We start from the raw sequence: 27,886 nt of genomic DNA, 5'->3' as shown, positions 1-27,886 counted from the left end.
CAGACTTAAGGAAGTAAATTAAAATTTTGTTCTGTACCTGACTGATACTGTACAGCTTTTGTCTCCAAGATGGTAGCTGAAAGTTGGTGTGCCTACCAACAGACATATGATCCCACAGGTTATTATTACAGCATGGGTGAGTTTCTTCAACAGAAAAAACATGCACACGTGAATCAAAGGAACTACAGCTTCTGAACAGGTTATTTTTTTACAGGAGGGGAAAAAAGAGAAAGCAAAGCATTATCACCTTAGCGATGTTTCTAACGCCTCAGATGTACTAGCTAAGCAGAATGGGTTTTCTGCTGATATATGTGAGCTGTTTTAAGAACAACCTGAAATAGCTGCTTGAGCAGGAAGTCTGCAGATGTGTTCATAGAATCATGTTCATAAAGAAACTGTGGAGTTGATGCCTGCTGCCCCGGTGTTTGCCTGCTGTGAGATGCAGAGAACCTAAGAAAAGCAGAGATCACATCTCAGCATGCCTAAGACTGTGGTTTGTTTGGTTGATTCTGTAGGGCTCTCCCTGCCCAGTAGCCTCTGCTGATTTCTGCTGTCATGAAATTGTGAGCCTGGAGCTTTTACAGAGAGGAAGCCAATCTTTGATGCCTTAGTACAACCTGTTATCTTTATTGACACTGCAAAAGACCTTGAGATTACTTTCTTAGTGTGTTCCTGGATGAAGTAAAAAAAGTTCTGTGTGAGTTTTGAACCATGGGAGTGCTTTCTGTCCAGTTAAGGATCAGCTGGCACTAGCTGTCTGCAGTGAAGACTTACTCCTTCTAACACAATCTGCTGCTGCTTATACTTTTTCGCTCTGGTTTTAGTTGGCAAAATTACCACTGGTTGCAGTGAAAACTGGCCTAACACTGGTTTCCCAGCTTGGATTGTGATGACTCTGTCACTTACCAGATGACATTAAGAGGTGACTTGAAGGACTCATTTCCAGCAGTTCTTTTTCATCATTGCCATCTGGGAAATTTACAGAGCTGTGAGTGTGATGCATCCCTATGGATTTGGCAAGTCTAATTCTGCTTTGCTTTGTGCTTATGGAAGCTAGGAGTGAATCCCAAGGAAAACAAATTTATGAAGGAGACTGGACTACTGAAGCTTTGGTGTGAGGGTGCTGCTGTCATGTGGGGCTGCAGTTCAGGCCCCTCTGCTCAGCATGTGGGAGTCCTTTGAAGTGGTCATTCAGGAAATCAGGGTTCCTGATTTCTCTCTGGACAGGTAATCATAGAACAGCTTAGCTTAGAGTGGTCCCTAGCAATCATCTAGTTCCAACCCCCCTATTTTAATCTTTAAAGTTATCAGTCATTAAAGCTGCAATTATTATTATAAATATTCTGTTCTTGAATGAAGTCTCAGGCTTTAAAAGACACTCTTAAGAGAGCAAAGATAGTTTCTTACCGATGTTACCAGGCCCACTACTTCTGCAGCTTTTGCATTGCTTCACAGTTTTCTCAAAGGGCTTGCTGGAAAAACTGTGAGTTTTGTTTTCTTTATCATTAAGTTTTATAAAAATTTATAATAATTTGGAAAAAAAATTGTTTTATGACAGATTTTTGTGTTTTAGGTGCTTTAAAGAAGCAGAGCAGAACTCAGCTGAATAAAACTCCTAAATCCCATTGAATTTTAAATGATAATAAAGCAAACTAAACATTTAGGGGAGACTGACCATTGTGCCAGACACCTGATTGTGAAGTTAGGAGCCCACCTACATTTGAGTTCAGAATACCTGATCGTTACTGCTGTGAAGTGACTGTTTCCATTTCTGGAGGAACACTTAATTTTAGGAGGTGTTTCACTGGGATTTTATAGTTTAATCACTGTTAGTAAGTTAAACAAAACTGCTGCACAGAGAATAACACCCATCAGTCCCTTTCCCACTCACTGCTAATTAATTTTTTACAAACCTGTGCTGGAACCTGCTGTATGTATTTCCAAGTCTGCTGAAAGCCAAATGTTTTGCATTACTCATTTTCTCGATTAACATCTCAGTTTCTTCAAGACACAGGGTGAGATGAATGCATCCCTCCCCTTTGCCGCGTGCTCCAAATGAGACTCTGGTTGCATTTGTAAGAAACACTCAAAATCGATCGTTTCCAATCAGGCAAAGATCTTCGTGAAGTGGCAATTTTCATTATTGCAGTAGTGGGTGTGCATCTCCCTCATGGCAAGGGAGAAATTGCATGCTTAATCAGTGAAATCCATGCCATATGATACCCTTTCTTCGACATACAAGATCTCTCCTGTCGCTCAGAGTGTGTCAGGCTCACAATCGACTTGGCATGCTTGCTGAAGTACACTTTATATATGGTTTATCACTCACCTGTTGCTTTTCATTTTTCAAAGGGGGACAGGAGGACAATGTATACTAGGCTCTCTCTATCCTGCTATTCACCAGGGCTAGTATTGGTTTCTACCCACCTGCTCAGAATGTTCTGTGTATGGGAACTGCTGAGTCACAGCCTGAACCTCTGATTGATCGCCTGAGGAGAGCCATGAGTCAGCCAGAGGAGCACAGGTGAAGGCAATTCACCTGTGCTGCTGGAAGGGGTGGAGCCTGGCTGCACCTCTCCTAGACCTATTTAAGAGCTGACTGCCAGTGGGGAAGGATCTCTTCTGGAGATCTGCTCTGCTGGTGTTTTGTGAGTGAGCCCAGGATAGGGGTAAGCCTTGCATTTATTCTCTTTTGTTATCATAGACTGCTTTGCCTAACTCTCTTGTTTATTTTGTGATTATAACATTCTAATATTCTTTGATTATAAAGTTCTGAAAAACAAAATTCCTGGTAACTCTCACTCTAAGCTGTACTAAGCTCTGCCTCAGCAGCTCATTGTGAGGGCTGGAACAGGCTACTCAGAGAGGTGGTGGAGTCTCCTTCTCTGGAGATATTCAAGACCTGCATGGATGCCTACCTGTGCAGTCTAGAGAGCCTGCTTTGGCAAGGGAGCTGGACTGAATGATCTCTAGAGGTCCCTTAAATCCCTGCAATTCTGTGATTCTGTTCTATTACAAAACAGGCACAGCACTTGTATGGATTTCAGCATTTGGTCTTCAGCATTTCTTTTTGGAGATGGACTGGCCTACCCTGCCGGTCCAGCTGCTGAGGCCTCTTGACCGTTCCCTTTTCACACTGGCCAGATCTCTAGCACAGATATTTTTTTCATGCATGTCAGATTCTACACTGCAGTTTCATACGGGGCTGCTATTCCTGGGGATTGATGCAGTTGCTGTACTCTGCATTGCCAGCAGGTAAAAAAAATTGGGCTGTTGACTTCAATCAGAGCAGGAAGAAACCCAGCTGGCTGCAAGCTATGGCCAAGATGCTTGGGTTTGGTGCAATCTCTGTGCAGGTAGGTTTATGCTGGGATTATCTGGGCTTAGGTTGCCGTCCTTGAGTCATCATGAGACTGATGTATACAGTTTCCTGATGGTTCTGCTTGATAATTTTCTTTAGCTGATCTTGTGGCGAGGGTGCTGTAATTGCATGTGTGCTGGTATGTGCACAAAACATTGGAGCAGATCTTCAGCTGCTCTCCCAGCTACGTAAGTTTATAGAACTAGGGGGAAAAAATAGAACTGAGAAGAGATCTGGCAGGTGAAGGGAGCCTGTCAGTTCTGTGGTAGTAAATGTCTCCTCCCAGCAGGTGCTGCTCTGTCAAAATCTAGAGAATAGCATCCTGCAGGCAAAGGTTATGGAGGAGGACAATATCAACTGCTACAGCAATAGATATAGCTGGAAAAAAATAAATGTACTCTTGAGTGTTCTCTTGATAATTAGCCTGTCCCTGCCAGCTTGCATTGCTTAACCACCACAGATCTGTTGCAGCTACAAGGACATTCATACTGATGAGTGTAGGCAGCTATTGCTAAAGAGGTTCAGTGGGGAAGGAATTCAGTGTGAACCAAATGTCACTTATAATTTTTGCCTGCCTTTATGATGTTCCACTGCATTAAGTGAGATGCTGCACAAAGTAATTTAACTGGAATTTTAAGACAAATAATCTCACAGAAGGAGAGGTAGAGAAATCAAAGTCAAAGCATCTGAACACCTTTGTTTGCTGGATTGGGTTTGGTGATGAATTGGTCTGTGCTGTGAATTAGCTCTAAAAACACCTGGTTTCTTATATTTATACACGCATATGTATATATATATATATACATATATATATATATATGTATATATATATATATACATATATATACATATATATACACACACACACACACACATATATATATATATATATATACATATATAAGTTATTGCTTTAGCTTCTCTGGGCTGAAGCAACCACTGCCTTCAACTTCTCAGCTTTCTCATCAGAAACTTCTGATGCAGCAAGAAAAGGGATTGTAGGATGCATTTCTCTTCAGCCTTCCAGGAAATGAGATGCAAGTAATGACAAAATAGGTGGTTGCTGAAAGAGCATGAAGATAGATATCAGCAAAGGAGAACATGAAACTCTTTGATTTGAAAGAGAGACATAGGCAGAGCTGGATGCAGCAGAAATACTACATCACTGACATCTACAAGTGTTGGCTGGCATCTCACAGAAGACGTGGCAAGTAAACTCTGTGCTGCTGAAATATGCAGTCTTTTGAAAAGTTTGCACCTCTCATGGTCAGGAGCACCTGGGGTTCTTCTTTGCACTGTTCACTTCCAGATACGATGTTCAGCTGACGCCAATATGCCTGCCGAAAATAGATCTATGTCTCACCCTGAGACAGAAGGAAGGGCAAAACAGAGCCCCTTGGAATAAACATCCCTGGAGCAGGTGATAAGTTTGATGCAGGTCTTTTTTTAGAGGAGAGGATGTTTTTTCTTATCTGTATCTGATTTCTTGTCTAGAGTATGAGGCTTGTTCCGGTGTTCACAGTAGATGATTAAGTGCATAGATTTTAGAAAAGTTAAATTACTTACAAGGAAAATGGGATAGGTGAAGGAGATCCGGGGGTACCTCTTGGGTCAGGTGTTGATTAGGTGGGTGTTAATTTGATATCTGGGATATGGTTTGGAAATAGTTGGCTGTAGCAGCAACTGTGAAGAAAACTCTTTGTGTTGTTTGAGTGCTTGCAGGGCATCTTCTGAACAACAAAGCATTTCCAGGTCACTGACTTTGCAGGCAAAGTTCCACACTTGGTGCAAAGAGGAGAGAGGAAACTTAAAGTCTTTGTGAGTGAAACTAGAAGTTCTGTGCTTGGAGCTCCTTCCCAGAAAACAAGTGAAATCTCTTGAAACTTCAGATAAGTAGAGCAGTTGCACTTACCACTGTAGTGAAAGATCCTTCTTTTTCACACCTTCTGAAGTCAAATGTATCAACCCATGCTATTTATCCCAAGTCTCGATGCTTCTGAAGGGATCTCACTCTGCCCCTGCCCCATCCATGTGCTTGTAAAAGGGGCTCAAGCTCCCATGCAGGCATTCCTGCCCTTAGATGGTCCTATTAGTATTAATGGTACTGGGTGCTGACTTCAGTGCTCCATTTCCACAGTATACTCCTAGTCTTACACTATCAGAGTGTCTGTTACTGTGTGAAGCATTGTCTTCTCCTGTTGTGTTGCTTTTCCCTGAATTTCAAGTACTTCAAGAATTTTCAGCCCTATTGCTTTCTGAGTTGTTTTTGCTTTCTGTGACTGCAGCATGCCACAGAACCACCATGATGGGCTCATGGATTTGACCTGATTTTGCCTGGCTGCCCCAAGAAGGAATGAAGCAGTGGCCTGGAAGTGTTGACACTCATGGTTCTCCATTCACAGGTGGAGAACAGTTTTCCTTCTGAATGTTTAGATATTGAGAATGTGGCTTTCAAACCAACTGACGTACCTAGATTTTGTATAGGGCCCTCACCAAAATGTTCCACGTTCTTACCATTCTTGCCAGGCTGCATGACCACAGGGCAGAGCAGCCTGGAAGGGCAATCCCAGCCTCTGTCAGATACCCTCTGCTGGTTCTATAAGCTCTAGGAGGGGATTTTCCCAATTTTCCATATTGTTCTGCTAGAACTCTGGCAATTTGAACAGATGGGAGAGCAGGGACTCTTAATGCTCAAGTCATGTTTGTCTCCTCCTGTGTGGCAGTAACTCTGCCACTTTTCCTCCGCCAGTCTTCCCTCCTATTTGTCCCTATACGCACTCCAGTAATACAAGGAGGCTGCTTTGGTGATGGCATTTGGTACTTTCCACTGCAGAACAAATCTGAGGATTTTCTGCTTGCTCAGGGTCTCTTGGCTTGCAGCAGAGGAACAGCACTCTGAGCCTGCACTAGGACAACACTTAAAAAAACACAGCATTGCTCAAGGTTGAGTGTAAACAAAATCCCACAAGAACTTCAAGTGAAATGTGTAATAGAAATAAAAATCAGGAATAATGTTCACCTTACAGGCTTACAAACAGGGCCAAAATTGGTCTTTCGTCACCAATCAAGAGGAAAACAGGACATGGTGAGTACAAGACTGCCAGTGCCCTTTGTCCTGCATGCTGTACACAAGCAGGTCTGGAGAGATCATTGACCAGGTACATCTCAATGCTTGTGAGCATCGTGAGTGGTAAAATCAGTGTAAGGACATTACAGAATGTGCTGTGCCTCTCCCCTGGCTCCCATCTGGAGTTGTGTTACCTGAATTGTCTGCAGTGTGTCATAAGGACTTAGAGCTGCCCTTACTGTGGCAAAATCCTCTTCAGGCAAAGATGCCCTTGCTTGGCACTGGCTCCCTGCTGCTGCTCAGCATGACACTGAGCAAACCTCAGGACATATTAGCCCTGCACAGTCCATCTGAAGCCCGTCTGAGGTCCTGAACAGGGCTCTCATTAGAGATGCTTGCTATTTGGCTTGAGTTTTTACCAGCTGAAAAGGACTATCATCCCTTGCTGGGGTGACTCATGCTACTGCAGGCACAGGTTCCCTTGCCCATGTGCACCAGCCACCCTGGGACTAATCTTTGGACTGAGTCTGACAGAGCATTACATCTCTGTTCCCACAATGAATATATATATAAAAATGTCTGGCCCAAACTATTTTGTCATCATTGACGAGTCCTCCCGCTATTAAGTCATTCTCCACTTTCCTCTGCTCCTCCAGGTTGTTTAGTATATGTCGACTCTCTGATGCCTACTCTGACAGAATTTTTATTTTCCCTCCCACACAGCTTCTAAGTGGGAGGCACTGATTCATGCCAATGACCTGCCTGATACTGGAGCTGAAAGGCAGGGAGGAAGCTTAGCTCCTCTGCCAGGCAGGCATCGGAGCAGATCCTCAACAGTGGCTGTGGAGTAACTCCCGGCCAGCGAATTGAGTCAGGGCTGTTTACACCACAGAAGATATTTCCTTAGGAGCTTAAGATGTTTTTGGTATTGTCATGGTTTGAAGAGTTAATCATGTGACATATGTGGGTATATCAGGACATATGGTTTCTGAAATCAGGATACAACAGGCAGTGTACAACCTGTAGAGATGTGTCTGTTTCATTATGGAGCGTAGGTGCCCTTGGGTGGTGCGTGTGTTCTCCCACAATGCCAAAGTTCATTTTTAAAAATACCCTCTTCTATAGGCTTTCCCTAATGACCATTTTTCTCCACATACCTATTAGACAACAACATATGCCAGCATTTCTTCCTTAAAAGTAGAAACCAACACAGAACAGAACATGAAATAGTAAGTAAGATGTGATTGAGACGGTAGCTGGAGCTAACCAAAGACAGAAAGCTCATGGCTAAAAGGTCAAACCTTTGTTTAAATTGCCTTTGCAGTGGTTCTGTGAATTAAGAGGGAAAGTCCTGTAATGAGAGAACATCTGGCATGGAAAATCTCACCTCAGTTCAAGTTGAGCAGAGTTTTATTGGCAGTAAAAGGCAGATTCTTGTAATGGGAAATGTCAGTCACTCTCAGGGCAGGTAACCCTATCCAGTGTTATCTGCAATGACGACATTTCTGGCTAAGATGCAGTGCATGGGCAGCAGGGAATGCTGCTAAATGAATGCTAGAAATCGGCACCTAAAACCAGCCAGGGAAATTGGAATATATCTATGATTGGAAGTATTGAGATGGGGATATAGCAAAGTTAGTTTCAGTGCTGTGCCCTGCAATCCATCTTCCGTGAGGCCTTCACAAATTAGTTAATTCTGCATTCCCTACAAATTTTTCTGGGTAACTCAGAGCTTCAGAGGAGGAAGAAAAGGATGGGATTTACACCCACGTCTTTGCCCAGCAGCAGTTCCCCTAAAAAGGTTGCAATTAGCAGTTGAGTTATCAAGTAAGGTTGAATACTGTGTGAGGAGAACCATGAGGAGAGATGAGAAAAGCATGTAAAAGCTGGGTCTGGGTCTTTGATTCCTTGAAGGTTTATGCTGGTTGTCTGGTGTTCAAGAGTAAAATTGCCAGATCTGAATTACTAAGAAAAATCTTATGGGACAGGAAAATGCTCATTTTACACAGGTGGGGCAATAACACCAGAATATTTATTCATTCTGCAGGGTTATGACTGGATGCTGGGCTGTTACCAGCACAGGTTTTTAATTGTTTTTTTCCTCGTGGAGTGCTTAAAATACTTTCTGCTCTGGCTTCTAAATTTCACGTGGACTGGATAGGCTTAGTCACCCTCGAGAGCTTGGCAGAACAGCTCCCAGCAGAAAAGGTTCAGTAGACTGAGGGGTATCACTGAAGGCTGTGATATGAAATCAGGCCCAGGGCAGTAGGCACAGCTGATGACTGAAAGTCCAGCAGAGAATGTGCTGAGGAGAATGTCCCACGTGGTTTTTCAAGAGAAAAGCTTGACGATCAGTTAGTGCATAGTACAAATGGCAGCAAATGTGCCCAGGAGCCCAGAGAGGGCTGAAAACACCCCTCCTATGGGTGTCAGGCTACCAGTGCACAGAAGCCACTTTCACTAGGTCTGGAGGAAGATGTGGTGGCAGGTTCCTATGCTAGTCCCCCTAGATAACAGGTTGTGACTCTTGGCATCTGCGGATTTCCACCTTGTGAGGACATTTAATCTTGAAAAAGCTTTTTCTCTATATTCTTTGGCAGGCTTTGTGTTACCTCTATATCCCTGGCAAAGGGCCCACACTGCTTTGCAATTTTTTTTGGCTGAAAAGCAGCAGAGGCAGACGTGTGTGATGATATTTTGAACATCAGCAAAGATACCCATTGATTTCTGCCCAGTTCTACCTGTAGGCTGACAGGTGCCAGCTGCAGTGAGCCTCTGTTGCTCACAGTAAGTGCTGCTCCTTGAAAACTGGAGCTTCTCCAGGGAGCCTGGTGTTTGCTTTTTGGCAGTCACAAAGTCGTAAAGGTCTCATCGAGACCAGCTAAGGTGGATGGGATGGTGGGCAAGTGCCAGGCAGCATGAAGGTAAGACATCTGGTGTTTCTACTGCACTGTGCTCCTTCTCCCAGCTATGGAGAGACCTCTGGGGAAGAGACGGTGGTAGCTGTGTATGGAGCCATGGGATCAACTTGTGAAATCTGCACTTGGAGTGTCGGTATGCTGGTGTCGCTTGGCTTAGATAGTAAAGCCAGAAGTTTAGTAACCGTTTGTGTTTGAAGTTAAGGAACTAAATTAAAGTTCTTGGCAAGTGAATAGAGAAGAGAGAACCCAAATTAAAGCCTCCCTGAGGGAAAGACAAAGTCATCTCCTATCCATCCTGCCAGCCGGTCACTCAGCATGCATTCTGTCAGCCTTTGTATCCCTCAAGGTTGCCCTGTGCTCAGCCAAAACAGTTGGAAAAAGAGTCTGAAAAGAGCTCAGGAGCCAGGTGGCTAGGTCCATGGGCAGGAGCAAGCTGGAAGCCCTGGATGGAAAGCAGGGAGAGAAAAGACACAAAAACATTGACTTCCTATGTCGTTAATTCTGACTCTTGCAGAAAGCAGTTCTACTGTCAGAATTTCATGATTGTCCTTAAAAGGGTGTTTTTGGGTTATAGTAGGGAGGGTGGGGAGGTTTATTTTGCATTTGAAAGCCTTTTTTTTTTTTTGTTTGTTTGTTTTTCCAGAGCACTCTTCCAACAATGAGAAATGGCCACTGTGTGGCTTGCAGAGCCGCTTCTGTTTGGCTTTTTCCCACTGATCCCACTCACTCCCAGCTGCTCATTCATACTGACTTTACAAATCATGGGGGCTGCCTTTCCAGGGGGAAGAGGGGTGCTCTCCCAGCTGTCATGTTGGAGCCACAGGGAAGGTGTTTTGTGAAGTGTCAAGTGAGCGCTGAAATGTGGTTCCTCCGCTTCCTCTGCCTTGCTGTTGGTGTGAGTTATATGAAATCCCTGGAGCACTAACAGGGGAGATGAGACTGAAAAAAAAAAACAGTTAGCAGAAAGGGTGGTGGTGACCAATGAGCAAGAAGGTTTATGCAAGAAAGGCACCAGCCCCAGCAAGCCTTGCTTCATCAGTATGGTTTTTTGCAGGTTAATTAGAACTATTGTTTGCCTCCCGGAAATTGTCCTTCCATCACAAATGTAGATAGTTGTCCAGGAGGGAGTGCCTGGAAACTCGCTTGTCTGTGGCAAAGCCTAAAATGATAGGCCAGGGATACACTCTCCAGTCCTGGCTCTTCAGATGGTGTCATTTGAAAACAGTCTCCAAAGTCTCTGGAACTAGACAAGCTTACATTGGCATACTGTCTGCCAGGTTCTCTCAGTTCCCAAAGCCACCTTTAAATTTAAGTCCCTTAAGCCTTTTTTATAAGCACATGGCATTTCACACAGACAGCCTGAAAGGTTTAAAATGATGGAGAGCAAAGAAAAAGGGGATTTTCCAGTGGGAAGAGATCTTAGCAAAGATTCTTCCTGGATTTTGTGGGTTTTGCTCTCTCTTTCATAGCGTCTTTTTTGTAGCTGGGCTTCTGCTTTTAGTGCCAATGGCAAATGAAAAATTAAAATTTCTTTGGCAGTCTGAGTGTTTAAAATTTTCTTTTGCTGTGGGAATGTTAGTGTCACAAGCTAGTTCTCAGCACTATGCTTTTGGTCTGGAACTTGGTGCAAGGTTGTAATGAGATTTTTAATATTTTAGTACATAGTCAGCAATGAAAAGTTTCTTTGGAAAAGCTTATGGTCTGTTGCAGAAATCTATATAATTTTATCTTACAGCGTTGAAATTTGCTTCTATGAAATTTCCATGCCACAATCAACCACAGCACAATATTATTCTTACCAAACAGAACCCATGCTGGGAGACTAAGAGCCATGAATATTTAAAGAAATGAATTACTAAACCAAACTAGCGCCCCAGTCTGTAAATATTAAATGGAACATATGCGGTTGACAAAATGAAGGCAGAAACACTGAATGGGTCTGTTTCATTGCCTAAATGTAATTATTTGTAGCGTAAAGGCAACTGTAAGTCATTTTTCTTTAATGACAAGCAACACCCAGAATACAAGGGCTTAAATCAACATGTGAGTTAGTGAAAGAAATTTCCGTCCTCTTTTACAGGAGTTGCACAGGCTCCAAGTTTCTTCATTTAGGAGGTTACAAGCATGGTTAATTGGATGCTTAAAAAAATGTGGATTTATTTTTTTTATGGGGTTGTATAGGAGTGTTGTTTGGGAGAGAAGGCGGGGGGGGCAGGGTTTGGTTGTAGGATGCGTAAGTTCAGCATGCCCAGAACACAGGATGAGGTGCCCCAAAGCTCTCAGGCTGCTCTCTGGGCAGTGGCTGCCTGCAAGCTGCAGTCCTGTAGCAATACCAAACACCTGAAAGCTTGGCCTAGCAGTTGTGTTGGCAGCTTTTGGGAGGTGCTGCTGTTCATTGTCTGACACTTGTCTCCATTGAGGAGTGTGCCAGGTTTTTACTGCCTCCCTGCCTGTAGATGTGGCTGGGGTTGCAAAGGTTGCTCCAGTTGTCATCAAGATGATATCATTACAGCTGGGGCTGGGAAAGGCTTTAGTCATAGTCAAATTCATAAAGCCATGAGTAATTGTTTAAGGCCTTTTTGAGCTCTGGTAGGTTCAATGCAGCATTTTAGCTTGGCGATCAGTTAATATCGAGTGTCAGGGTTTGACCATTACTCCAGTATGTTGTTTTCTGACAGCAGATCAGAAATCTATACCAAGGTGCAAAGTGGCAGTGCAGATAGTATGAAGAGACTGGTGACTAAAAATCCCAGTGGTGCAATGGTATTAGGCAAATTCTGACTTCCTCTTGTAGGAGGGCAAGAAATGTGTCTTTTTTATCAGTGTCCTACTTACCATGGTTGTCAAACCATTGCAATTGCAAGATATATGTTACATTTATTATCTAAAGCAAGCGAGGTAGGCAAATTGCTGTCACAGAAGGACCTAGGGTAGTGGTCATGACCTTGGTGTTGGTCTTGCAGACAGTGCAGTGTGGAAAAATTATCCTTGATTCTGCAGCCTCAAAGTCTGCTTTTTATTTTATTTTGCTGTGTATTGCAGAGTAATCTAGCATTCTCTTCTCTGAGCAGACAAACAGTGAAAAAGGAGTGATGGAAGACAGGTGTGTGTGAACAGTGTACGTGTGGGCATCTGTGTAGAAAACATGGGATGTGGGGGGAATGGTTGTGTTTAGACCAAGTCCCGCATCTTACTTTTACCTGTGGTGATTTATTATTATTATTATTTTTTACCTGATGGTATCTTTACAGCTTCTGTAGAGCTTTAGCTGGAAGACCAAAGCGGTGTCTGTACATGTGTTTCAAAATCCCCAAGAATCCATGTTGTATAATAGGCATATATGGTGATGAATAACAGCAGCAAAGGCTCAGCATCCATGGAACCCCTTATCTGCTATGTTGCAGTCAGGATTGGGTGCACCTCTGACAGAATTTTCAGTGCCATTAAGGAAGCTGAATAGAGGATGTCATTTGAAGTGCTGGGTTTTCAGATTTGTTTGGTGTCTGTTTTCATATTCATCCTTTCAGCAACTTCTGAATGAAGTTAGTTACAAGATTTTCATTCCATGAAAATTAATTGGCTCCCAGGAATGAACATAATCCTGCTAGCACATCTAATTAAGGGATAGCAATCCCCATATTCCCCAAGCAGTTTTCTCTCAGCTTAGAAGGATCTCAGACATGGAAATTCGCATGTCATCCTTAGAAGTTCTAGCTTCTAGGATGAGCCAAATGTGTATTTTTTAAAGCATTTATATTTGAGAGAATCCAGTAGGATAAATACTGTTTATTCATAGAGTGAAAGATTGTCACAGTCGTTATGAGGCGATATATCACTGCAATGAAGGTTCTGACACGTTTGAGAAGTGAGGTTGTGGTGTACCATTCACAGCCAATCCAGTGAAATGTGCCACCTGCTGTAGTTCTGCCTTTGTGACTTTTCCTTCCTAATCTCAAGGAAAGTTTGTGCCAGCAGACACCTGACTGAGGTGAGGGAGTGTTTCAGAGGAATCTTGTCAGTTCCAGTATAAATCAGCCTACCAGTAAAGAGGGGAAAAAAGCCTTTGAAGCCCCAAGGATTGTGGTTACGGTGCAAGGGATGGACTAGAAACCATGGGAGCTAAGAGGGTGTTTTTTTGTTGTTGTTGTTGTTTTTTTAAATCTCAGATGTGTGTTTTACAGCTAGAAGGTTTCTGTGGTGATGGTTGTACACTGTTAAGAGGACTTGCATGGAACAGGCACTTAGTTACGAAAACTCTTTCAGGTACTATTTTTATTCAAGGTCTTTTTATTGCTTGCCTCTCTTGACTTGCTGAGGAGTGTAGCCGAGCAAGTGCTGGAATAAAGCAGTTACACTAGGATAACCAGAGTGTGCTTTTTATATTTCCAGGGAAGTAAAGAATGCTTAATTGTAAAGTGTTTTACCTAAAATTCTTTGTTGTGAGTGGATGAGGAGGTTGAGGCCTGGCTGAATCTTCATGCAGAGGGGAACGTGGGAGCCTTGGAACCAGTGACATTCTTCAATTTCTTGAATCTGTTTCCCAGCTCCCTGTAGTTGAGACTGGTGATGTCCAGTAAAGCATCTGCCTGTTGATATGGGTCTTGTAGGCAATAAAGGAACAGCATGAAGGAGGGTAGGGGTGAGGAAGTGTGGAAGTTATTGTGGCATTGATTTGCTTTTCAGTGTGGCTAAGTGACTGGGCTGTGGTGTCCTTCAGCTCTGTATGTTTAAAAGATGCATGGTTATAGCAGTCTGCCTTTGCTAATGCACAATATAACGATGGTACAGAACAATAGAGAACTGCCATTTTGATGTACGGATTCTTTGTCTTCTATGAATGCTGGCAGTTAGAGGGCCACCTGCTTATCAATGAGATGGTACAAAAAAAGCAATACAAAAATGCAAGTAATTTGGAGTGGCCACGAAGGGTTAATAAAAGGGAAACAAAGCACGTCTTGGTTTTACAGTGTCTTTGGCTCTGAAGGGAGTAGGGGGGAATGTCCAGAACGAATCAGGACATTTGGTAGATTTGTTGCGGCTCCCCAGAGCAGTGCCAGAATAAATAAGAGGTTTGTGTGGAGGTGGATGCTGAGAGCGGTGGTTTTCCCAATAAAAGCTCTTGAGGAACGGTGTCGTTCACTCGCTGGCTGACAGAAGCACGGGGAGCACTTTCGAGTACTGCTCTGCTTCTGGGTTTGCTGCGCACGGCAGGAGCAGTGATTTGGGTGGAAGGACCCAAACCCTCGGGGGGGGGGGGGGGGGGGGAGGTGGAAGAAAAAAGGATGCCTTGGCACCTGGAAAGGCTCTGATGAGAACTAACGCAGCGGTGATTTCTGAAAGCTATTCCGGAAGGGACTGGTCGCTGCACCTCCTCCCTGCCCTGCTGCGTGTAGCTGACGCTCAGCATCCTATGGATGCGGGAGAGACCTGAGGATGATAGCGCATCCTCACGGCGGGAGGAAGGGGCCGGGGAACCTCCCCCCACCTCTCCTTTCGGCGGGGTGGGCGAAGAGAGTGTCGCGTAGGGCTGCGGTAGTGACAAAGGGAAACACCCGCCGTGATGGCGGGGAGAGCTGAGGGGCCGGGGGCGGGCGGAGGGGCCGTGGCGGCTCTGTGGGGAGAGCGGCGGCGGCGGTGGAGGTGGTGGCGGCGCCTCCCCCTCCGGCCCCGGGGGCTCGCGGTGACGCAGGCTCCCGGCGGAGCCCTCCGCCCCCGCTCCCCCTTTTAAATAGCGGCGAACCGCCGCTCGGAGCCGAGCGAAGCGGAGCATGGGGTCGCTGGCGCTGCTCGGCCTCCTGGCGGCCGCCGCCCTGGCAGGTGAGCGGGGCCGCGGGTGGTGCCTGCGGGGGGGGGGGAGGAAAGCTGTGAGAGACGAGGTCCGGTGTCCTCGCCGCGTGGGAGAGGAGGGTCAAAAGCCCCTGCAGGAGTTCACGTTATTGAAATATATATGTATAATACATATACAGGGGATGGGTGACTGACAGTACTGGCGTTCTGACTGTGCAACCCCCTGCGTCCCGCAGCTGGGGTTCGCTCCGCACAGCGACGCGAGCCGGGGGCTGCGGAGGAGAACCAGCAGATGCCCGAGGTCCCAGGCGAGGACTCTTTACGTTCTGGATGCCGGGGAGGCTTGGGCGTTAGCGCTGAGGGGAGAGCAGGTGGAGTGCCGTGGTACTTCAGCACGGCGTTACTCCGGCACTGCCGCCTATTCGTGCCGTCGGGAGACAACTTTGAAGGAGCAGGTCTACAGCTTTCATTAACAGCTCTTGGGGTTTTTATTTCTTTCTTTTTGCGTGCAGCATTAAATATTGAAACCGAGCCGTGAAATTGAAATTAAACGCAATAGGATGGGGCAGTTGCCTCTTTGTGTGGCTTTTGGCTCTCTTGTTGAGTGAAATCTCAGCCGGGATCAATGAACTGAGGAGCTTAGGGCTAAGGATGGGTGGAGCACTAACTTCAAGAACTTTCTAGTATTCCTTCTCCAAAGCAATATGTTGAAGTTTCCGTGATCTTTCCATAGGAAAGATTCTTCCTGAAATTTTGGTAACCAGTGGCACTGCGTTGAGTCACTGGCATTGTTGAAAAGATCCATGTGAGGATTTTAACATGGACCCACCAAAAGGTCTGCCCCGATTGTAGAGGTGCAAGCAAAAGCCATGTGAATTTGTTCTGTGAATTTGCTCTGTGTTATTTCCAAAGGTGTAAAGAGTCTGCATTTCTCATCCTCTTCAGTGGTGTTCATTTTGGCACTTTTGCAAAATGAATTAATCTGATTGTAACTGCCTGGGCAGATTTGGTTCAGGAGGCGGAAGCTTATCCGGGGCTGTCTGTAAGGGCAGGGCAAAGGTTTTGTTTTCAGTGTGCCCTAACTTTGTTTCCTCTGCACAGCTCCACAGCAGTACCATCTGCAGGTCCCCATAAGCTTGGTGAATGGGTACACTGCCACCAGGCTATGTCAGTAGTGCTGGCTGATAGCTTTGCCCTGCGGTCTGGGCAAATGTGGAGGGGATGGTGAAGGTACTAGCTGCCATCTACAGCTGGCAGGAGACCCATGGAGAGCTCTTGTCAGCTGGCTCAGGTGTGAAGTGGGGTTTGCGGACTCCCCATGGACTACCTCTCTCAGCTCTGGCAAAGCAGCTGCTTCAGAGTGTTATTCCAGGCCCTACAATGAATCAGATACTGTTTTTTGTCCACCTGTGCAGGCTAATGTGATCTATGTCCAATATTGTTTCTTCTGATACTGTTATAATAGCCTGATGCAGCTCCTTGTGCAAGTCAGCTTTCACCATTAAACAAGCACTTGCTTTAGTGGTCATTAATGTAACTGTAAATCTCCTTGGAGAGATGACTTTGAAATGACAGAGATAGGCAGTCAGCACAGCCTGACTGTATATTCACATACCACTGACGTAGTGCATGAGAGGCAGCCTGAAGTCGGCATCTCTAATAGTAAACAACGTTCAGAAGCTTGTCTGTTCCAGCACTGTCACTCCACAGGACAGTGCACCTCACAGGAGGACTGCTACTAAGGACAAAATCAGGTGTTTGCCCATGTGCATGTCCTGATTTCTCACGACACAAGGAGCCTTGTCAAGAAGAGGCTGAGTGGCACATCATCCCCTCTGCTTTTCATAAGTGCAGTGTCTCCAAGCTTTAAGAAATGTGGAGAATAGATTTTAGTAGATACTTTTTTTTTTTTTTTTTTTTTTTTTTACTAATAGTAGGGTCTCTGCTGCCCTTCTGCTGCTTCATCTTTTTTCTTCATGCTCAGATGGAGAATGCAGGCAAGTGAGACTGCAACAGTGTCATCAATGTGTAATGCAGTAGTTATTTGCATAACTAGGTTAGTAAATAAAGTAACCTAAAACCTGCCTAGTTCAGCACTGAGTGCAACTAACACTGGAGGAGTGGATTGGCTCTGCATAGCCAATCTCCCCCGTGCACCACCTGGCGTTCTGGGAGGATGGCTTGGTTAGGGATGCAGTGCTATTTTAGAGAGATCCCTTCTGTGCTACCTCATGTGGGTTCCCTTTTCTGCAGTTGTATACTTGAGCTGGAGAAGCACATTCTTACATATGTGTTTCAGGGAGCAAAAATAGAAGATGGTAGGAATATCAAGAGAGCTATTTGCGTACTATTCAGATATTATGCAGAATCAGTGCTCAATATCTACAGAGTGGAATCTGTGTTCGATATCTGCTTCCTCTGCAGATGGAAAAGAAGAAGAGTTTTGCTGCTACAGAAGTTTAAAGTTGCACACTCCTTTCCTTTGCAGTAAACTTCCTGGGGAAAGTGTCAGACACTGGCATGGGCGTCCAATCTTTTGGCTCACCTCAGCTGTGTTGAGTGAAGAGGAATTTTCTAGGGCTGCATCTACAAAGGTTGCTCCAAAAGTAGTGCCTCCTAATTATGTGCATGGAATCTACAACAGATGCAAAGAGCACAATAGCAGTATTTAATAGAGCAAATTCTGAGCTACAGAACGCTCTTTTTCAGTACAGTCACCATCATTAGCTGTGCATTTTTACTAGTGATGAACAAGAGTCTGCATGCTTCCTTTGCAACAATGTGCGCCAGCAGAGGTGACCCACTGTTGCCACTGCTGAAACACGTCACTCGTCCTTTACTGTGCTGACACCCACTGTTTGGTCTCCAGAAACATTCAGCAAGTGTTGGTGAATGCCAACAGATGCAATTTTTCCAGCACTGAGGAATTCAGTTTCAGACCTTTGCTCACAGACACTTCCATGTCAGATGTTGTTGTGTTGAGCTGCGCCTCTGCTGCCATCTGTCACATGGCAACAAAATCTGCTCGGATATTGGTGGCATGGTTCATGTCTACTGCCATACCATCTGCCTTTGACATCGTGGGGCAACATAATAAGGCAGGAGGCATTACTTTCAGAGCAACTCCACTGATTCATATTTTTTGCTGTTCACAGGACTACATTTAGCCAACATATCAAAATCTGTAAATTTATTTGCCATAGCTTGAGCTGCCGCTGCACCAACTCCTGTGTCCTGGTTTCAGCCCAGATGGGGTTAATGGTGCACCAATATTTGGTTGGTGCTGAGGGGCTGAGCTACTTGGCATGGCAGATCTGCCACCATGATAATGTGGGGAAGGGGCTGGGCTGGGAATTGGACATGCCTATGGTAAGGTAAATTGGCTTCTATTTTTCTCCATAATCTTTGTGTTCATTGGGTCCAGTACTATCCTACTCAAGCAGTACCGAAGAGAAGGTGATACTTGTAAAAGCTCCAGAACTGCACCCCAAGCTGTGTGTTTAGGTATGGCAATTATAATAAATGTAGTAACTCTGTGAAGCAGTGGTACAATAACTCTTGCTTTTACCTACTGGCTGGCAGAGTTGTTTATCTTCAGCAAATCTTTAGGTGGATAAGACTTGACAAAGTTTATTAATGCCTAACAGACAAGCACATTAACCAGCTGGAGGCATAATAAGATAAAAAGAAGAGGACAGACTCTTTAGCAGGCTCTCTTGTGATAGGATGAAAGGAAGTAGTTTCAAACTAAAAATAGGGAGATTTAGACTGGAGATAAGGAAAAAGTTTGTTATGTTTTGTTTATTTATTTATTACAAAGAGAGCGGTGATGTACTGGCACAAGATGCCCAGATAGGTGGTGGGTGCCCCATCCCTGGAGGCATTCATGGTCAAGCTGGAGGGGACCTGAGCAACCTGATGGGGCTGTAGGTGTTCCTGTTTAGTGCAGGGGAGTTGGACTACATGGCCTTTACAGGTCTCTTCCAACTCTAATGATTCTATGATAATGTAGCACTGATGGCAAAAGTAAAGCAGCCTGAAGGTTTTGTTTACAGCAGGTTCTTTCCAAAGGCATATACCTTGGACCAGCAGTAGAAGTGGTAAGGGGAGGTCTTAATTACCTGAAGTGTCCTTATGGTAGGGAGGAGCTGTACCACTACTTTCTGGCATTTTTTTTGTTGTTTCCCCCTCTCTGATATTTGACTTGCTGTTCATTTATTGAGCTTATAATGGACCACTTTGTGAATGGAAAAATCCGGGTGAAACAGTATTGTTCCAGAAGGATTAGGGCAGTAGTTGCTTTTCATATTTGAAGTGGTCTCTTGCTGGGGAGATGGTCCTGGGGCAAACTAAGCCCCTGCAGAAGGTGAAATAGGAATCTGGAAACAGACCTTGTTTCCTCTTCTTTCACCACCAAACAGGTACATCTACATGAATACCCGTTACTGTCAGGCTCCATTCTTTGAGTGTTGCTTTTTGGTTTGGTTTTGTCTTTTGTTTTGTTTTGTTTTTGTTTATATTCTTTTAATGCTAAAAATGTTGGTGGCCCTGCTTGTGGCATGGATGTTGGAACCTGATCACCTTTGGCATCTGTTCCAACCCAACCTGTTCTATGATTCTCTCCTGCTAGGGTGAGGCTCTTCACTGCTTTCCCATTCTGAGGAAGAAAAGATAAAATGCAGCTGGTTTACTTACCCTACCAACCCAAAGTTCAAGCAGCCTTAATGTTACTTCTGTCAGTGATATGTATGGTCCTGCTAGGAATAACAAGTTTGTAATAATTTATTTTTCTTACAGGTGTCGGCACAGTTCCAGTGGAAAAAGACCACATGGAAGAAATGGTGAGTAGCTTTAAGTCAGAGCAAATTTCAAAAAGTATCAGTCACATGCTCCCCAGTGTTCTGGCTCCTGTTTTCTTTTTAAGCTCTCAGGGAAATGTTTTTCTTTTTTTTTTTTCTTTCTTGGTTGTTGTTGTTTGTTTGTTTTTCTTCTCCTACAGGTAAGCTTAAGAGATCATCAGTGATGTAAAGCCCAGAGTCCCTTTAGCCTTCAGTGCATTTGTAGAAAACAGAAGCTGGCTTGTTGTGTCAGAAACTCTGTGTTTTGCGGCTGCCTGAAAAATAATCTGAAATATTACTTATAATCAGACTGCACAAAGTGAAATGGTAGATTAGGAGTAAAGCGTAATAGTAGAAAATGACTACAGTTGTTATGTAATGGCCTTTCTAACAGAGTCCTTGCTTGTTCCTTGGAAAGAGGTTCTTAACCCGTTTGGTTAAATCTCCTGGCTACTATCAGGATTTCTAATCTGACCTTAGGGCCTCTCCACTGGTTGATAGTGTGGCTATTTACATTAGTAAACAGCTGTAAATAGCTAGGAGCAGGGAAAAGATAATCAGCTATACACATATTTTTCTTGTCTCCTCCCATCCAGTTACGCAGGTTGTCAACCTAAGGAGCATCTTGGATCCAAGGATCTGAGTGCTTCTTTGCAACCAACAACTCCAAACTTGAAAACCATTTTGGATGAATTCACACAGAAAAGCTAATTTGGAGGGCAGTTAGGATTAAAGGTGTTTGTGCCATTTTCAGTGCATTTCCTCAACATTTAGAAGACTCTCCAGTTTAAATGTGAAGTACAAAAAGAGATGGTGCTTTAAAGCACATGCCTATCTAAGAAGACTTTGATTTTCACAGAGTAAACTCCTGAAACAAGTTTGTGGAGCATTTTGCTTATAAAGGCATTCTTTAGTTTATCCACAGCCCTAGCAGCACCTTTGCTTGGTCCTCATTTGGGCAGATCCTACTGGATGATCCTCATATTTTGGATTTATTGTGGTGGTGTTTTTTCTGCTGGGGTTACCACATGTTGTTTGACACTCCTTTGTATAGAACAGGATGTTTTAACATACAGAACATACAAAAGGAGCCTGTTAACTTTGCATACAAAAGAGGAGAATAAATAGAGCTAATGACTATTCTCGTACTAATATATGAGTGAGAAGCAGAGCACTTTTTACCCAAAAGCATTGGTAGAACTCAGGGCTGCCCAATAGTATGCTATGCTGATAACTATTAACCATGAGCTTTAATCCTAAACTAGCTTTACTCACTGAGAGGTCAAAAGCAGGATTTCTATTTTCACCATGAGAATTTGTCTGATTTTATTTCTTCTAGATAACAAGGTGCATAGTGGAAGTTCTATCCAATGCTCTGTCTAAGCCAAATGCCCCACCAATTAATCCTGAATGCAAAGAAATCCTCAAGAAGGGTAAGTAAAACCTTATCTGAACTTGTGAAAGAAGTTTGATGTTTGTTTGTAAACTACAATTTTCAAGAGAGATTAATGATTTTAATTTCACATGTAAGAATAATGTACTGGAAGTTATGTACTTTGTATTATTAGTCATGATGTGCCAGTCTTTTTGTCTTGCCTTCTACACATTCATCATCTAAACTTAAGTTCAGAATGTCTTAAGTTCCAAGAGCAAACAACATAAATAGTCAAACCCCAATCTTAGAACTTATTCTGCTATCGTCACTGGTTTTTATTTCTAAGACTAAGGTGGAGTGAGAAGGGCAAGTTAGAAATATTCTTTAAAAAAGAAGCGTTTCAGCATTAGACTCTCTGGTTAGCAACACTGAGAAAACCAACTTTCAGGTGGATTCTGTCTAGGGTTGATGCCAGTGAACTGATGAATCGGCTTATGTGAATCTGTTGCCTCCTAATTTCAGTATCAGAATTCCCATTTCCCTCTCTCAAGTCTTTCTGGCTTAAAGAACAAGCAGTCTTACCTGGTAATGGTCAGTGATTCAGGGATTCTTAGCTGACATGTGGCTCTGCTTCAGCCATCTGCAGCTTCTGAGAGAACTTGAAAAGCTCCCATCTAGCCTGGGAAGTCAATAGGTGCAGCCAGGTTCCGACTAGGTGCTGAATGCATTCCAGAGCATAGGAACTGGCTTCAGCTAATCTCATTTTAAATCAACAAGGTGCCCAGTGGCAACTGAATTTGTGCCCAGCTCAGCAGAGGGACTCTCACTCGGGCTGTAACCAGCCCAGATGCAATTAAGTTTGTTATGGTGATTCCAGAGGTCTGGAGACATATGCTGAATACTCCCTTTGGGAACCCTAATTTCTGCTGAACTTGTTCCTGCAGCTGCCTTAGTGCAGAGGTATAAGCCTGCATGTGAGATATGGTTGACAGTGTGCCAAACTGCAAAATGCATGTATTTTTTCTGCCCAGTATATGTTTATTTGACTACAATAAAAAGGCTCCTTGAACTTACCTGCCAGCAAGAAGCAGTAATGAAACTCATCTGTCTCATGCTTGTTTATGGAGGAAATACTGTGTGGCTCTAATACATTTATCAGAAAAGAATGGGTTTTGAGCTTTAGGAACACATCTATCGATACCTGTCTAAACCCCAAGTTTCTACTTGATGCTGAATGTCACTGAATGTCACTGAATGTCACATGGCAGTGCTTGTTTCTGATAAACCTGTCTACTTACAGAAAATCGCTCATTGAAAGGAGAGAATAAGAATCATGTTTTTATCATTATACAAATATTCTCCAAGAATATCAGATAACGAGAAGCATTTTGCAAAGAATAAGCTATTTTTAAGTTTGTGTAGCTGTTGTCTGAACCCTTTTTAGAATTTGCGATCTGTTTCTGATGTTACTGAGGCTCAAGTGAGCTGGAAATGCCTTCATAGAAATATACTCTTACTGTTGTAGTCGGTCAGACTTGTTTAGGATTTTCAAAGTAATAGAAGGTGCGTGATTTGATTAAACATAATAATTGCAAAATAACGAGTTTATTTATGTGCAATCAGTTTAGTCTTACATTTGCTAAAAGCCTATTTTTACTACTCCTCATATATATTTTTGCAGCTTGAAATAAATGTCTTTTTTTGTCAGTAAACGAATGCAATAGCTATGACCTGACATTCAAAGAATTCCAGATGTCATTGGTTCTTAGTGGGAGTGAGAGTCAGTTTAATTCTAAAAATGCCATCACAAATAAACAAAAGGGCCAAAGAAGAAAAGCGATTCTGGAAATCTCTATGAGACTTTTAAAATGAGAAATAATTCATGTTTTCAGGCAAACGTACAAAATAGATGAAAATAACAATTATTAAGAGCAGAACTTAAATCAGTTCTTTCCAAATCTTGCTACTTTCAGGAGCCAGTTATGTATGTAAACTGAAACAGCATTTCACTGGAGAGTTAATTTTCTTCATTAGGCTGCTTTTTTTGTTGTAGGTGGTAAAACTGATAGAGAGAGAAGTGAAGACAAACAGCTTGAAGTGAGGCATTTGAAAGAGCCACCTGAGTTTGAAAACCCACACTCTGAAAGTGTGGAGAGGGAACAGAATCAGGCAGAAGGTGACTCTAAAAAGCACGTGAAAGGAAGTGATGAAGAGAAGCTTCATCCTGGGGAAGGTAACAGCAAGGAAGATGAGGAGGGACAGCGCATACCTGTTCGTGAAGAGAAACTTCATACAGAAGAAAAAAACCTCTATCAGGAAATCAGAAGAGAGGAGAACAGCTACCACAGTGAAGAAGAAAGCAAAGAGAGCAAGCAAAGTGATGGAGAAGTAGACCACGCTGTTCTCAACAAGAAGTCCCACTCTGCAGGCGTGAGCACAGAGGAGGTTGCTGAGGAGAATGATCATCCCCCCATGGATCACTGGCATTCAGAGGAGGGAATGCAAAGCCCTTACAAAAGAATTCATGAAGGCGAGGAAGAAGAGGCAGAGGAAGAAAGAAGTGAAAAATACCACCTGAATGAGTCTAAGGGACGTGATTTCTCCCAGCGTAATGAGCATGAAGAATCTGATGAGAATGAAGAAGTGGAGGAAGAAAAAAAGTCCTACAAACCAAAACGGTATCATGGGAAACACAGAATGGGTGATTCCTCTGAAGAGAATAGAGGCCGTGGGGGTGAGAAAGAGGAACTAGCTGAGGAATCAAACGTAGAGGAGTCTCATCTCTGGGACAAAAAGAACAACCATCAGAAACACCACTATGAAGAATCTGAGCAGCAGCATGAAGAGAAGAGTGGTTATCGTGGGAGGCATGGGTCTGAAGGTATGGAGGAGAAGAGGCGTGTGGGCCAGGGAAGTGTGGAGTACAGGGAGAGGTGGCAGCAGAAGGAAGAGAAGAGCCAAGAGGAAAATAAGAGGCATCACAACAGTGAAGAAAGTAATGAGAAATGGCACGAGGAGTGGAGACACCGTTCTGAGGGAAGGGCGTATCGTGGCGATGAAAGTGAGGAAGAGCTGGACAGGTTTCACAGTGACAGCAGCAAGGAGAAGCAGCATCATGGTGGAGGAAGGCACCGCTTGTGGGACGATGAAGGTGAAGGGACACTGAAAGAATACACTCAAGAGCACAAAGGGCAGGCCAGAACACACCACAACACTGAGGACAACGTAGAGCAGCAGCACTACCCTGGTAACAGTGATGAGGAGGAAGAGGAAGTAGAAAAGAAACATTACAGCAGTGACCAGATAGAAAATGAAGAGAATATGGAGCAAGGATATGCAGAGAAGGAAGAGTACAGAAGCCATCTCCCTGCAGAGAATGAGAAGAGAACCACAGCACCCTACAGCCCTCTATACCCACTTCTGTGGTGGAAGAGCCGGCACTTTGAGAAAAGGAACAGTGCAGGAGAGAGGCTTCCAGAGAGTAAAGAGGAAAGCAGGCCCACCTTGAGTGAGAAGAATCTTTTCCCTGAATACAGCGACTATGACTGGTGGGATAAAAAGCAGCTCCTGAGCGCTCTGAACCGTGGGCGCTCTGAGAAAAGGAATCTTAGCAAAAGGAACAGATATGATATGAAAAGGCAATACGACAAGATGGATCAACTCACACAGCTTCTGAATTACAGGAAGAAATCGGCTGAATTCCTGGAATTGTACAATTCTGGAGAAGACATGAAGAAACGTCACGTAATCAGGAATGACAAAGGAACTCTGAGCCAGAGACCTCTGACAGAGGAGGAGGTATGTGTACAAATGTTTCTTGGAAAAGGCAGTGGAAGCTGATTTTACACGCTTCTAAATCCATTCCCAAGATGGCTGGTTAACTGCGAGTGGCAAAAAAACAAAGAAGATTAAGTCACTCTAAAAGCCAGATCTTCACCGACTTAAAAATGTTGCTGTCTTAGAATGAATTTAGTGGAGCTACCCTGGGGCACAGTTTATAAAATAAAGACAATGCACATCCTCATTAGCTTCTGTCTGCTTCAAGACAGGGAGAGAAAGGAAATTCTTCCTTTCATCTAGTATCTTTACAGAATTAAAGATGCCCATTGCAACAGGAGCAGGGAGTAATTAAGCAGGCACCAGTTGGTGTGTTGGGATGTTTAACTCATGCAGCTGGAAAGTAAGTTTTACATTTATTGAGATTCAGCTGTCCGTGGGGTTGATGTCCTGTCTGTAATTGCAGAGCAGATCTGGGCTCAAATTCACGTGCTTGATCAGTCATGTAGTTCCCATGTATGGGAATTTCTTTCTTGTTGGGTGTTCTGCTTCAGCGTTCAGGAAAACTGAGGCTGTACCCATCAGCAAGCTGCTCGTCTTGTACGTCACTGTATCTATTGCACAAAGCTGGACTGGACTGAGAGCAGTGGAGATTTGACAGGAATTTATGTAGTTTAACCATGTTTACAAGTTATCACAATAACTGACTGCATAACTGTTATTCCCTTACAATCTGGCAATTTGGAACATTTCCATCTACTGCACACCATGCTTGCTGTGCGCCGTAAGCCAGAACCACTTTGAGCATAAGGTTGTGGTCTCCTAAGGACTGAGGGAGTTTCACTGAGAAAGATGTGACTTCATGCTTCTAGGAGCGGCAGCTGTGAGGTGGCAGGAAGTTGCGACTAGATAATGCTTTTTATAGCTGAAAAGATCAAATTGTATCTCAGTCCAGCTCTCAAAAAGAGTAGCTTTATACTCTCCCCAGCACTAACTCAGTTAAAAGCATGAAATTTCCCCCAATCCATGAAGCAGGTGCTGTACTACCACTCACTTCCCTGCCCCACAGCATGTCTAGGACCTGTATACAGCAGGAGATAGTTCTCAGAGAAACTACTTTTGTCTCTAGTTTTCAACAAATCATTTGCTAATATTAATTATTAATTAATTAATCTGTTAAATGTTCTCTTTGTTTTCACAGGCAAAAGAGCTGGAAAACCTGGCTGCTATGGATTTGGAGCTGCAGAAAATAGCTGAGACATTTAATGACAACAGGAGAGGCTGAAGATGATCTGCTTTGGTGTTTCAAAGCTAGGTGTAGCTGTACTCACAATACCTGTATTTTTGTGGTAAATTCACTGCCACTGGATAGTTGTTTGCCCTAAAAACAAGAAATACTATTTACTGTCCACTATAGTGTAGTGATTTATAAAGCTGGAAATGTCTTTAATTTGCTATTTTGCTATTGAAATTTGAATAGTGTGAATTTTAATATTATAACGTTTCATGCAAGGCAGATATTTTTAATATTGCTTGTGGAAATAATTGTGTTAGTGTTCTTCAGAAATATATGTCTGAGTTTGAAATAATAAAAATCATTGATTTTGGAGCAAACTTCCTCCTTGTTTATTTGGCTCACTGGGTTATTTCTGCCTAAGCTCTATGAGGTGAATAGGTTGTGTGCAGAATGTTCACTATCATTTTTAAAATTTACAGGGAGTCTGCCCATTCTTTTTATTCGCCAGTTAGGAGGAGCATGAAAGGTAAGGAAGAACCCCGACAAATTTGCTGTAGTACCTCAGAAATGTCCTGTGAATACCTTAGTTCTGTAAATTAGTCATTAAAGAAACAAAAAGGTTGCAACACCACACAGAACATGGAAGAAGCTGGTGCTAATTTTGCACCATGTGAGTACCTCAGTAGCAGTAAAGTGAGAGCAGGATATATCCTGTACAGTTTATTACACAGAACAACAAATACTGTGTGAAAGGAATAGTTTGGCAATCGCGTGTCAGTATGAAGCAGAAACAATACCATAATTAGCTTTAATTACTCCAGATACCTGGGGTTCAATTTAACTCATCCTAATGTGCTTTTTTTTTCTTTCTGCAGACTTTCTGCTGTGACAGTGCTTTTGTATCAGTTGCTTGTGTAACACCAGATGCAAGAGGTGCTATACAGAGAATTCAGCTGAGCAACATTATCAGTAAATGCGCAGTCTCTCTCCTCCTACCTTAACCCATTTAATCCACCTGCTCACTAAAACACAGACACGCTCTCCATTTAATGGTAAGGTGAAAATGCAGTAAAATGCAGTGAAAATATTCGGTGAGATGCTGATCTGTGAACTGTCTGAGCATGTCTGTGCCCAGGGATTTTGGTAAGTGCTCTCAAATGTTTAATTTTGTTTTGTTAAGATATAGGAAGACTGCAACCTTAGAGAAGGTGCTAGTTTTGACTTCATAGTTTGACTTCAGTAGGACACTGATTTCAGGAGGCATTTCCAACAACAGTAAGGAAAGTTAGAATGTGTCCCAGCTGCAGAAATACTTTGTTGTTTTCAATATCCAAGACTCTCTTAAAAAATTTACAGTACAGTAAATACAGTAAATTTTGCAATTTTTTTTTTTTCCTGAGCTGGTGCAAAGGAAAACAAACCTATCTGTGCACGCAAAAGAAAACGTGTCTGTGCGTACTTAGAAGTAAATAACTTTAGTTGTAACACAGAAAGCTTTCTAAAGTTGTGCAAGTGTGTAATTC

At 43.4% G+C, this 27,886-nt stretch overlaps 1 protein-coding gene across 5 annotated transcripts; it reads left to right on the top strand.

Annotated features, from left to right (window-relative positions):
• Positions 1-69: 69 nt before the first annotated feature.
• On the top strand, positions 70-26,740 carry CHGB (chromogranin B). Of its 5 annotated transcripts, none has more exons than XM_042879049.1 (5): positions 70-136; positions 19,934-19,977; positions 21,314-21,407; positions 23,403-25,147; positions 26,328-26,740. In XM_042879049.1, the coding sequence occupies exons 1-5, from the start codon at positions 70-72 to the stop codon at positions 26,409-26,411; spliced, it is 2,034 nt and encodes a 677-aa protein (XP_042734983.1). In that variant the 3' UTR covers positions 26,412-26,740. The 5 variants fall into 5 exon arrangements, with proteins under 5 accessions (XP_042734983.1, XP_042734998.1, XP_042734975.1 ...); XM_042879064.1 differs by lacking the exon at positions 70-136 and adding an exon at positions 896-1,227; XM_042879041.1 differs by lacking the exon at positions 70-136 and adding an exon at positions 898-988.
• Positions 26,741-27,886: the final 1,146 nt, after the last annotated feature.

Source organism: Lagopus leucura, unplaced genomic scaffold (assembly GCF_019238085.1).
Source record: "Lagopus leucura isolate 7727_CA_CO unplaced genomic scaffold, USGS_WTPT01 Super-Scaffold_73, whole genome shotgun sequence".
NCBI classification, from domain to species: Eukaryota; Metazoa; Chordata; class Aves; order Galliformes; family Phasianidae; genus Lagopus; species Lagopus leucura.
This window is presented reverse-complemented; position numbering and strand designations above follow the sequence as displayed.